This window comes from Mus pahari, chromosome 3, assembly GCF_900095145.1.
Source record: "Mus pahari chromosome 3, PAHARI_EIJ_v1.1, whole genome shotgun sequence".
Classification (NCBI taxonomy): domain Eukaryota; kingdom Metazoa; phylum Chordata; class Mammalia; order Rodentia; family Muridae; genus Mus; species Mus pahari.
The window spans coordinates 104,839,752-104,852,586 of NC_034592.1; the positions used below are offsets into that span (position 1 = coordinate 104,839,752).

At 40.8% G+C, this 12,835-nt stretch overlaps 1 protein-coding gene across 5 annotated transcripts in view; it reads right to left on the reverse strand.

Annotated features, from left to right (window-relative positions):
- The window catches only part of Catsper2 (cation channel sperm associated 2), a 20,955-nt gene that overhangs the window by 5,000 nt on the left and 3,120 nt on the right, over positions 1-12,835 (reverse strand). For 3 of the 5 annotated variants that reach the window (XM_029536136.1, XM_029536137.1, XM_021193022.2), the window contains 8 exons: positions 12,084-12,257; positions 11,830-11,898; positions 8,491-8,663; positions 7,622-7,777; positions 7,244-7,368; positions 1,298-1,476; positions 1,001-1,100; positions 360-383 (listed from right to left, as the gene is read on the reverse strand). In XM_029536136.1, coding sequence (XP_029391996.1) covers positions 360-383; positions 1,001-1,100; positions 1,298-1,476; positions 7,244-7,368; positions 7,622-7,777; positions 8,491-8,663; positions 11,830-11,898; positions 12,084-12,234 — 977 coding nt within the window. In that variant the 5' untranslated portion in view covers positions 12,235-12,257. The remainder of the gene's footprint in view (positions 1-359; positions 384-1,000; positions 1,101-1,297; positions 1,477-7,243; positions 7,369-7,621; positions 7,778-8,490; positions 8,664-11,829; positions 11,899-12,083; positions 12,258-12,835) is intronic. The other 2 variants (XM_029536138.1, XM_029536139.1) reach the window with 2 other exon arrangements.

The window sequence follows — 12,835 nt, forward strand, 5'->3', positions numbered from 1 at the left end:
TAAAAAAAAAAAAAAAAAAGACAAACAGCCCTCCCTTTTTTCACCTATTTCCTGCTGCCATATCTTCTCTTGGTTTCCTAGAGGGATCTTTATTGCTAATTTAGAACCTTCCCAAATAACCCAAGATGATACATTTAAAGATATTTAGATTAACCATATCAGCAAAGACCCCTTTTTCAAATAATACCACACCCATGGGTTTTAGAGAGTTAGAAAATAAACATATAATATTGAAGGGTATCATAGACTCTCTCTCAGCAAATCTTCACCTTTGATGATTTCCACCATCTATGCCTCATCTTTCCATCTCAATTTACCTCATTCTCCTAACTGTCATCATGTCACTATCGCTACTTTACCTTAGTGATTCAGATTGATGTCTCCTACAAAAAGATAAAGGAAAAAAAGAAATTAAAATTAGAAAAAAATGCCACAGGTCAGCAGAAGTGTAATAAAAAAATAATTCGGAGCCAGGCAATGGTGGCGTACGCCTTTAATCCCAGCACTCGGGAGGCAGAGGCAGGCGGATTTCTGAGTTCGAGGCCAGCCTGGTCTACAGAGGGAGTTCCAAGACAGCCAAGGCTATACAGAGAAACCCTGTCTCGAAAAAACAAAAACAAAAAAACAAAAACAAAAAAAACAACAACAAAAAAATAATTCGAATCTATAAGGAAAGAAACCTAAGCTATGAAGAGGAATAGAGAAACCCCCATAGCATAAACAAAGCAAAACAAAAACCACTAGAATGTAGACTTCTTTTTTTTTTTTTTTTTTGAGTCAGGGTTTCTCTGTGCAGTCCTGGCTATCCTGGAACTCACCCTGTAGACCAGGTTGGCCTCAAACTCAGATATCCACCTGCCTCTGCCTCCCAAGTGCTGGGATTACAGGCGTGCACCACCATGCCTAGCCCGAATGTGGACTTATTAACTCACAGGGCCAAGGAAAAGAAACAGGGAATGAGTTGAGAAATAACATTGGGTTTGAACACACAGAAGCTGACCTCTGGATAATCTGTCGCTTGAATATGTCAGCTTTATGCTGAACCTCCAGGTGGCTCATCTCCTCACTCAGCTCATTTCTGATATTCTGAAAGTTAGTAACTGCCCCCAAAGGGCCATTAGGAGTTAGAAGATGGTAGTGACTAGACTAAGAAGAATGCTTAAGTGGAAGAAACAAAGTGAAATATCTATTCCAAACTTCCTTGCTACACTGGGTTCTCTACCAATAGTCCACCAACCCCACTTGCCAGTTTCTTCCCACCATCCCTCCTGTGAAGTTGTACCTCCTCTGTGCTTACCCATCATGGCTACTATGATATTTCGAAAGATTATGGAGCCAAGCAGCAACCAAAGGATTACATAGATGCTGCTAAAGACACGGCTAGATTCTGGCACCTTCCAGATATCCTGAAGTACTGCATACCAATGATCCAAGGTGAAGAGGATGAACACTGTCACCAGGGAATTTAGTAGGTCCCTAAAAAAAACAGAGTGTGAATATGCAGAAGCAGAAATCTAAACTTGGCTTTGTTTTTGTTTTGAGTCTCGCTGCATAGCCCTAGCTATCCTGGAACTTGGTCTGTAGACCAGGTTGGCCTGGAACTCAAGAGATCCACCTGCCCCTGCCTCCTGAGAGCTGGGTTTAAAGGCGTGTGCCACAACCACTAGGTTCTCATTTGTAAAGCAACACGGGGACATTTCTTTTTAGTATGCTTTGAATTTAGCTCCTTTTCTATCATATTTAATATTTTCTAGATAATCATTCTCCAGTCTGATTTTATTATGCTTGTACACTATTGCAACATTTAATCATTTGTTATATGTTAAATACTGAACTAAATGTTTAGATGTATTACCTAACTTATCCTCTTCTGAGTTAGTACTGGTATTATTCCTAGAGTGCATGTTGGGGGGCAGGCATGCTACGGCATAAACATGGAGGTCCTATAGGAGTAAGTTCTCTTCTTCTACCTTTATGTGGTTCCAGGGATCTAACTTAGTGCACTAGGCTTCCATGACAAGGGCTTTATCCTTCTGCACCATCTTGCCAGCTCTATACCCCCTCCCCTCAGTGACAAAAATAGTCTTATAGCATTTATTATCACCTGATAATAACATAAGGGCTACCAAAACAACATGAATAAATGTTCCCAGCAGAAGATACCTTTAAAAAAATGCACAGTACATGCTAGGTATGGTGCCATACACCTTAGTCACAGCACTCAGGATGCAGAGACAGGATGATTTCTGTGAGTTAGGGGCCAGCCTGGTCTACATATTAAGTTCCAGGACAGCCTGAAATACATAGTGAGACCCTGTCACAAGCAAACAAATAAACCACTGTATTGCCCTCTTAACTTCTCTAGTCCTTGATCATTTTGTAGCTGAGTGATAGTATCTCCTCTTAGCATCATCTAATCCAGTTTTCTTGACATTGTTTTAGAATTAATCGCCTCTGCATCATCTAATATAATGTTCACGCTTTCATCAAAGTCGATAACAAACCCATGTTCACTTGCTCATACATCCATGCCTGAATCTAAGATCCATTTTCCAAGATCTGAAGATGCGGTTGGAGGGCTTCACCATCACCTTCAGCACCCTCTATCCCTGGCCTCGGTCCACTGAGGTAGAGACCTTATATTCTTATGTTTCTTTTCTAAGTTGCTGTGCTGCAGTTTGCTTTTCTGATACGAGGGACTGCACATGCTAGACAAGCACCCTACTACCACATCTCCACACCTTAGGGGGAAATTTGTTTTTTGTTTTTCAAAAATTTTGTTTTTCATAATTTCTCTGGCTAACAGTCTTGGCTGTCCTAGAACTTGCTTTGTAGACCAGGTTGGCCTTGAACTCAGAGAGATCCACATGCTTCTGCCCCCTAAGTACTGCCCCACTACACACAGATAAAATACTTTGAAAATTTTATGTGTATGCACATATATGTGCAGGAGTCTGCTCAGGCCAGAAGGGAACATTAAATCTCTGAAAGTGGTTTTAAACTTGAAGCGGTGCTGGGAACTGAGCTGGAGTCCTCGGTCAAAACTGCAAACATTCTTAAACCCTGGGCCAGCACTCCAACCTCAAACTTTTTTATAAAAGAATCTTCCTAGCAACCCAATTGGTCTGGAATTCACTACATAAACTGAACTGGCCTTGATCTCATGAATAACCCTCTTGCCTTTAACTTCCTGAACATATTACAGTTATCTGTTACCACACTCAGTCTCCACTATGTTAGTTTTATTTTGAGATAGGGTTAATGAGGAAGGCCTTGGAGCTGTGAGCCTCCTGCCTCAACATCCTGAGTAGTAGGGACTACATAAATAGGCATGAGACTTAGCTCCATTTTTCAAAAGAGGTTAACTAAAGTCTGGGGATGTGGCTTAGTTGGTAGAGCACTGATGTCCTAGGTTCACCTCCAACACCACATAAACAGGCAGAGTAGTACACCCCTATAATCCTAGCACTGGGGAGGTTAGGACAGAATGATCATAACAAATTTGACTACATAACAAATTTGAGGCCAGTCTCTCTCCTCTCTCTTTCTCTCTCTCTTTTTTGAGACAGGGTTTCTCTGTGTAGCCTTGGCTGTCTTGGAACTCACTTTGTAGACCAGGCTGGCCTTGAACTCAAAAATCCGCCTGCCTTTGCCTCCCAAGTGCTGGGATTAAAGGCGTGCGTGACACCCGGTCACTCTTAAAACAAAACAAAACAAACAAGGTAACTGAGTTGCAAAGCCACGCTTCTCAACTGGAGTAAACTGTATTTAAAGGTACTAGATGAGAAAATGTTTTAATTTGTAAGGTTCCAAACAAAACCGGAACAACTCCACTTGTCCAGGAATTAAGGCCCGACAACTGAGATGTAGAACCTTATTAAACTAAAAAAACTTCTGTACAGCTAAGAAATAAATAAGTTCATAGAGTGGTTGTGGTGGTTTGAATGAAAATGGCCCCCAAGGCTAACAGGGAATGGCAGAATTTGAAAGGATCAGGACATATGGCCCTATTGAGTAGGTATAGCCTTATTGGAGGAAGTATGTCACTGGGTTAGGTTTTGAGGTTTCAAAAGCTTAAGCCAGGCTCAATGTGTCTCTCTCTTCCCACTGCTTGCTGATCCAGATGTAGCCTCTCATCTCCTTCTCCAACATGGGGTCTACCTGCATGACACCATGCTTCCCACCATGATGATAATGAACTAAACCTCTGAAAATACAAACCAGCCCCAATTAACTGTTTTCCTTTATAAGAATTGCCATAGTCATGGTATATCTTCACAGCAATAGAACACTGGCTAAAATAGTGGGAGAAAATCTTTGCCAATCACACATCTGACAGAGGATTAGTGTCCAGAATATATAAAGAACTCAAAACAAAAACAAAAACAAAGAGTCAAGAAAACAAATGACTGAATTTTAAAAATGGACTATGGATCTCAACAAAGAGTTCTAAATAGAAGAAATAAAAATAGCTAGTAAATTTTCCAAAATGTATTTATCATCCTTAGTAAGTAGGTAAATACAATTCTGAGATTTCGTCTAATCCTATTCAGAACAGCTAAGATCAACAAAACTGACAACAAATGCTGGCAACAATGTGGGGAAAGGGCAACCCTCATTCACTGTTGGGGAGATTACAAACTGGTGTAGTCACAATGTAAATCAATGCTGAGAATCCTCAAAAGCTAAATATAAATCTACCATATGACCCAGCTATACCACTCCTTGGCCTATGCCCAGAGTACTCCACAACCTACTTTACAGCTACTTGCTCAGCCTGCTCATTGACGTTATTATGTACAATAGCCAAGGAACTGAAGCAACTTCAAAGTCCTTCAATAGATGAATGAAAAGTGAAAATATGGTATATAAACACATAGAATAACCTTAAGCTGAAAAGAAAAATGAAAACATGAAACTTGCAGGTAAATGGATAAAATGAGGTGACTCAAGACCACACAAACACCACATGTTCTCTCTCATCTGTCATTCCTAGCTCCGAGTCTTTGAGAGTGAGTATATAGCTGAGTAGCCACAGAAATGAGGGAAAAGGAACCATGGGGCTAGGGACCAGCAAGAATATAGGTGACATATTCATAACAGAATATAGGTGATATGAAAGGGAAATAGGAAAAACAAAGGTGGGAGTGAATTGGGAAGAAGGAAGGCTAATCAATTTATAAGGAGAGAGAGAGAAAAGGGGGACAAATAACACTAAGGATATTTGATAAAGCCTTAAGGAACAATACTATTTTATATTCACCTAAATTATAAAATATAAATATGTGTATTATATACATAACTTAGGTTATGCCACTTTGGCAACAGGCCAAACAAGAGCGAATAGACTATCTAAAAACCAAAACCCAGTATCAGGCATGAGAAATCTCAATTTGGACTATGGACAGGGTAGTCCAAGAGACTCCTAAAACCATCTAGGCCCTTGCTGCTGCCCTTGGATGCCTGTCAAAAGTGGGAGGTGAGTCTTTACTCCTGAAGACACAAAACATTTTGGAGACAAAACTCAGAAGATTTGAACTGGATCTAATCAGAAAGCTTTCTTCCTGCAGCCTAGCTTTTATAAAACCAGAAGGTGCTATACAAGCTTCCAAGGAAGGATTATTCAGCTGTGGTGCTCTTGAACTATAACAATGACCAGCATGTTAACATATCCCAAAAGGGTCAGGTGATGGTGGCACACACCTTTAATCCCAACACTTGGGAGGTAAAGGTAGTCAGATCTCTGTTAGAGGTCAGCATGGTCTACAGAGTGAGTTCCAGGACAGCCAGGACTACACAGAGAAACCCTGTCTTGAAAACAAACAAGCAAACAAACAAGCAAACAAACAAACAGAATTTATCCTTGTCCTCATAGATAAGTGTATCGCTCACCCTGTATCAGAGATGCTTCTCTTTGCAACAGACAGAGACCATTACAGAACACTGAATCTGCTCATAAAGCAGAGATCAACTGATCATGGGGAGCCCAGCCCTAGTGGATACATCTACAACACAGCTCCTGCACTTAAGGCTCAGGGAACATGGCAGAAAAGGAAGCACAAAGATTTAAGAGTTAGAGGATCAGAAGATCTGCTGTGAGAGTGCATCTCCTAGAAGAAATGACAGGGAAACTACATGCATAATACCTTAGCATATGGCTACCTAGACAAGACCTGAACAATGACAGTAGATATACTGATGTAAAAAATGAAAGTCTCAAGTGACGAGAGGCTTTGTCCAGTTCGGCGGTCCTTCCGTGAGAGTGTTTCAACGCGCTGGGCGGTTTGTGCTTTCATCATATTCGTTAACAGGTTAAAATGCAAATCTTCAAGAAGACCCTGACCAACAAAACCATCACTCTAGAGGTGGAGCCCAGTGACACCATCGAGAACGTGAAAGCCAAGATCCAGGATAAAGAGGGCATCCCCCCTGACCAGCAAAGGTTCATCTTTGCTGGCAAGCAGCTGGAAGATGGCTGCACCCTCTCTGATTACAACATCCAGAAAGAGTCAAGCCTCAGGGGTGGCTATTAATTATTCAGTCTGCATTCCCAGGGGGCAGTGATGGCATTACTCTGCACTCTAGCCATTTGCCCCAATTTAAGTTTAGAAATTACAAGTTTCAATAATAGCTGAACCTCTGTTAAAAACATTAAGGTTTTGTTGCATGGTAGGCAAAAACAAAACAAAACAAAACAAAATAAAACAAAACAGATGAAAATCTCATGGGAGTCACACCTCTGAACAAAGAACTAAAGGCAACTGACTGCTGACTGCTGAGAGAAGGAGAGTTAGTCTTCCATGGCTAATCCCCTAACTGGTTTATCCAATACAAAGTGATCAGTCTTGAAATCATATACACACAAGCAATACTACAGACATAGAAACTTGTATTTATATATTTATGCATATATATATATATATATATATATATATCAATAATAATAAAAAGAAAGTTGATTTGAGAGGGAGTGGAAGGTCATAAGAAGGGTTAGGGAAGGGGGGGTAAGAGGGAAAGTGACATAGTTATATTTTAATTACAATTTTAAAAGCCTTAAAAACAAAAGAACTAGAACTGGTTGTCCTAGCCCAGCATCAGAGCTGCAGCACTCATCACGCCTGCCTTTCTCCTCTTTCCGTTCTGTCCCACTCTTACTCTAGTTTTGTACTCCTGTACTTTAGCTGAGCTTCTCAATGTCAGACAAGCCTCTCCCCTCTTGAGGGTTAATCTCAGCAATGCTTACGAAAAGAACATGTTGTACTCCAGGCCCTCGATAGTTGAACGGGAATATTCTCTGAAGAAGTAGACACCAGTCACAGCAAAAATGTAGAAGAAGATAAGCAGCAACATCAAGAGGAACGTCATGCTCTAAAGGTCAGGATTCAAGTCAGGGTAGGTAAGAGAAGGCTGATCCCCAGCAGCAGCCCAGGCAAGCCCACTCTGCTATCTCCCACCAAATACAGAAACAGGGTTATTTCTAAACTACAGCACTTTATCTCCTATCCTTTCTCATACAAGAACACTTTTAAAAACCTTTCATGACCTTCTTTGATTATATCAGATATTAAACCCATCTTTCTAAATTGCTCCCCCGCAACCCACTTTAATCAGTTCACATTACCTTCAGGGCCCTGACCAGAGCCAAAAGAATAACTTTAATTTGACGGAATCGTGCAAACAGTTTGAGAGACCTCAGCACCCGAGAGACCCTCAGCAGCTGAATCCATACAGAGTGCGCTGGGACTCCTAACAGCACCACCAACTCAGGAAGCAGAGACTGTGGGATACACAGGGGGGTTATCTTTTTTTTTTTTTTAACTTTTTTTATTAGATATTTTCTTTACATTTCAAATGCTATCCCGAAAGTTCCCTATACCCTCCCTCCACCCTGCTCCCCTACCCACCCACTCCCACTTCTTGGCCCTGGCCTTCCCCTGTGGGGGTTATCTTTGGGGGGGGCAGGGTTTCGAGACAGGGTTTCTCTGTGTAGCCCTGGCTGTCCTAGAACTCACTTTGTAGACCAGTCTGGCCTCGAACTCAGAAATCTGCCTGCCTCTGGCTCCCAAGTGCTGGGATTAAAGGCGTGTGCCACCACCGCCTGGCTGGGGGGTTATCTTTTCATAGTATGCTCTGGGGTCTGTTTGCAGTTTAGTCTTTTTATACTAACCTACTTAAGCTATGTACCTCAAGTTTGTTTAGATATTTTAAAATGCAATAAAGTTAGTGCTTATCTCTTGAGTTGTTATAGAACATAATACATATAAAATATTTAAAATAGTGTCTGGTACTTAATGTTTCAATAACTGGCAGATGTTATTTTAGGGGTTGATGTTACTAATGACCACAATTACTACAATTAATTTTAGTTTTAAGGGGGAAAAATCAAAGCAGCAAATTAGAGAAACATCTCTGCATTCCTTCTTGGAGGTTTTAGTTTAATTTACCTAGGCTCATTGCTGGTCCCTTTAACTTAAGGGTATCTATTCTTACCAACAAGGTAACAAAAAAGTCAAAGACATTCCAGGCATTCTTCCAGAAGAGAAAAAAGCTGGCCAACCACATTAGAAGTATCTCCACAATGAAGCTGAGCAAGATAAACCAGTCTGCCACCTCCAAAGCCAGCTTCACTGGCCACAGAGCAGTGTTTGTGGACTCCATCAATTCTGTAAGGCAGAACAAGGGAGAGATGAAGATGAAGTGAGCTGCTGAATAACGAAGGATGATCACTTATAAACCAGAGCTGTGACCACTACTCCTTCATTTCTCTTTGCATTTCTTTTTTAATTTTTTTATGTATATGAGTATTTTGCCTGCATATACCACACGTATGCCTGCTGCCTGAAATCAGACTTTTGTGAGCTACTATGTGGGTGCTGGAAATCAAACCTGGATCTTCTGCAAAAGTAACAAGTGTTTTTAACTGCTGAGCCATCTCTGCAGCCCCCAAGTTTCCCATTACATTGTTGCTTCAACCTTTGTAATATAGGGTATAATTACCCATAAAACAACAGCTACACCATACCTCTTGCTACTGATATAAGTACTAGTTGCAAGTCACTTACAACCCACTCTACAGTCATACAGACTATAGAATTTCCCTCTATTACACCCCCACCATCTGCCAAACTTGAGTTTGTCCTAAAGTTTATTGGAAAGCAATAGATCTTGAAAATATAGAAATATAAATTAAGTGTTTTAAAAATTTAAAGTTTTGAATAATTTCAAAGATGTCTCTTACAATGATGATTACAGAAAGATTTTTTTTTTAAGATTTTTTTTTTTTTTTATTGTGAAGTGTTCTGCTTGCACGCCAGAAGAGGGTGCCAGATCTCATTATAGATGGTTGTAGGTCACCCTGTGGTTGTTGGGAATTAAACTTTGAACCTCTGGAAGAGGTGCTTTCAACCTCAACCTTTTCTCCAGCTCCCAAGAGGATTATTTGTTTGTTTGTCTGTTTGTCTGTTTATTTAATTCATGGGAGTAAACTGTTGCTCTCTTCAAGTCAGGCTTAGAGGCAAGTAGCTTTATTTGCATCTTGCTGCAATTCCTCAAGAACTTCTGTGGAAGAATAGAAGTATCCTCCATAATGATAGCTCCATTATACCTAAGTGGCCTTTATGTTCTTAAAGACTTAGCTGGTTTCTAATACTTTTCCTAAATTTGCTGTTGCCTCAAGTATGACAATAATTTTATGAAATTATTATATACATTAGCATATGAGAATTATCCCTATTTTACAGATACTAAGTCTTTTGAGGGGGTCTTTTGTTTTGAGATAATCTTCTGCAACTTAGCTGGGCCTCAAAAGTACCATGCAGGGGCTGGAGAGGGCCCAGAGGTTAAGAGCACTGGCTGCTCTTCCAGAGGACACAGCTTTGATTTCTAGCATCCACTATGCAATTTACAACTATCTGTAACTCCACCTCCAGGGGATCTGACATTTACTTCTGACCTCTGAGGACACCTGCATGTGATTGTGAGACACAAAATAAATCTTTTTAAAAAGTATAACCTAGGGCTGGTGAGATGGTTCAGTGGGTAAGAGCACCCGATTGCTCTTCCGAAGGTCCGGAGTTCAAATCCCAGCAACCACATAGTGGCTCATAACCATCCGTAACAAGATCTGACGCCCTCTTCTGGAGTGTCTGAAGACAGCTACAGTGTACTTACATATAATAAGTAAATAAATCTAAAAAAAAAAAGTATAACCTAAATATGAAAATGTAATATGACAGCTTCCAGAAGTTCAGATTGGTACCTAGCCTAATCAGCATCAGAGAGAGGCTTCATCCAGCAACTGATGGGAGCAGATGCAGAGACCCACAGCCGAATAGTAGGTAGAACTTGGGGAACATCACAGAAGAGGAGGAAAGGCGACTATAGGAGTTAGAGGAGTTGAGGACAGCAGGAGAACACAGCCCACAGAATGAATTAAGCAGGGTTCTAGGGACTAACAGAGAATGAAACAGCAATCAGGGAGCCTGCATGGGTTTGCTCTAGGTCTTCTGCATATATGTGGTGGCTGTGTAGCTTGGTAGTCCTGTGGAACTCCTAACAGTGGCAATGGGGGCGTCTCTGACTCTTTTACCAGCTCTTGAGACCCTTTTCCTCCTATTGGGTTGCCTTGTCCAGCCTTGATATGAAGGTTTGTGCCTAATCTTATTGTAAGTTGTTATGCCATGTTTGGTTGATATTCCTCTTTTCTGAAGGGAAATGGAGGAGGAATGGACCTATTAGAGAGGGGATGTATTAGAGGAACTGGAAGAAATGGAGGGAGGGGAAACTGTGGTCAGGAGGTATTAGAAGAGAGAATAAATAAAAATAGTAAAAAAAATAATATAGTAAATAAAAATAAAAGATATAATAAAATGTGCAATAATATACTAGTCCAAAATAGTTACTTCATTTTTTTCCCTTATGTTTTTGAGACAGTCTTGCTATAGCTCAGGCTGGTCTAGAACTCAGTAAATCCTCCTGCAACCACCTCTTAAGAGTTGGGATTACTGCCAGCAGTGGTGGTGCATGACTTTACAGGCAGGTGACTTGGATGAGTTTAAAGTTAGCCTTTATTACAGTGAGACGCTGTCTCAAATACACCCAAAGCAGGAGCTGGGAAACGTAACTAAGTTGGTAGCATACTTGCTTAGCACGTACAAAGCCCTAGGTCCGGTCTTTAGCAACCCTTATACCCAACATGGTGACACATGCCTGTAATCTTGGCATTAGAAAATGAAAGCAGGAGGATCAAAAATTTAAAGTCAGCCTGGGCTACGGTGCATCTGAGACTTGGCTGGGCTTTATTAAACATACACACCCATTCTCTTCTTTGGCCCTTCTATTGAGCTCTCTCTCTACACACACATACACAGGAAACTAGGGAGTTTCTATTTTTTTTTTTTTTTGAGAGAGAGTTTTACTGCATAGTGTAGGCTGGCCTTAACTCACAACCCTGCCTCAGCTTCCAGAGCACTGGATTAAAGGCATTCATCACCACTCCTGACCTGAGTAATCTGCCTGAGCTAACAATCAGATGAGATGTCCTTCTTTTTTCAATAATTTTATATAATTTATAAATGGTTTTAGAGTTGCACACCAGTAATCTCAGATGGGCAGTAGAAGCAAGGGGTAAGATTCAAGGTCATGCTGATTACATATAGCGTTCAGGGCTAGTATAGGCTACATGAGACTCTGTCTCAAAAAAAAAAAAAAAAGAAAAAGAAAAAAAATATCTGTCCCCATTACAATGAGATGTCTGAAACTACAAAGTGATCAGGCCAGGAGAGAACTGTCTTCCACACACTGCCTTTGTTGGCCAGCCTCAGTTCTTACCTATTTCGACCATCAGCACAAAGGTATTCAGAAAGATGAGGGAGATGATGAATTTCGAGAAGATAGAACCTGTTTTTTTTTTTTTTCTTTTAAGGAAACATGATGATGAAGTGCTTTCTCATTTATGCAGATTAAATAATAAAGACAACAATGTCAGATATGAGAATTTAAAGGAAACGGTTTGAGAGAGTTAAAGTAACTCACTGACAGGAGAGGAACAGCCAAGGATAAAAGCAAGCAACACAAAAGGATACTCTCAAGGACCCATCCAGCCCACAAGGAAAGAGGTGGCATTTGACTGCACCGCACTCGAAGCTTGCTCAGCAACCGCCGAGAATATGTGATGCGCCCCATTCGCCGAGGCTTGATGGAGAAGCGCACTAGCTGCTCCTGATCTCCTGACATGAGTTTCTGCTGGTAAGAAGGATCTGTAACAAAAATGAGAAGGTAACTGGAGATGCCTGTTATTCAGCTTGAGTGCACCAGTGCTGGCAACACCTAAGACTGCCTTCACATCTCCCCAGCCTCCTTCCAAAACAGAAAGGACAGTAGATAAATATACAGGCTGGCTGGAGGACTATGATGAGCAGGTAGCATTGGGATAGGGGTGCTGGTGAAATAATGGACCTTCCTATGCCTTGTAAGGTGCTCTTTCTCAAAGCAACTGAGAATTCTATTAGTTTGAAGTGAAAATGTGCTTTACCACTAACACTGACCATGCTCATGAAAACAACAGGTACAAAGTGTTATTTTGTTTTAGTCCTAGCTGCTTTAGAACCTGGTGTGTAGAACAGGCTCTCCAACTCAGAGATCCACTGGCTGCCTCCTTCTAAGTATGTGCATTAAATACCTGTGCTACCACTACCAGAAGCCCAGAAACCTTAAAGTTTTAAGTACTTTTGGTGGATAATTTTCTTTCTTTCTATTTTTATTTATTATATNTAAGTACACTGTAGCTGTCTTCAGACATTCCAGAAGAGGGAGTCAGATCTTGTTAAGGATGGTT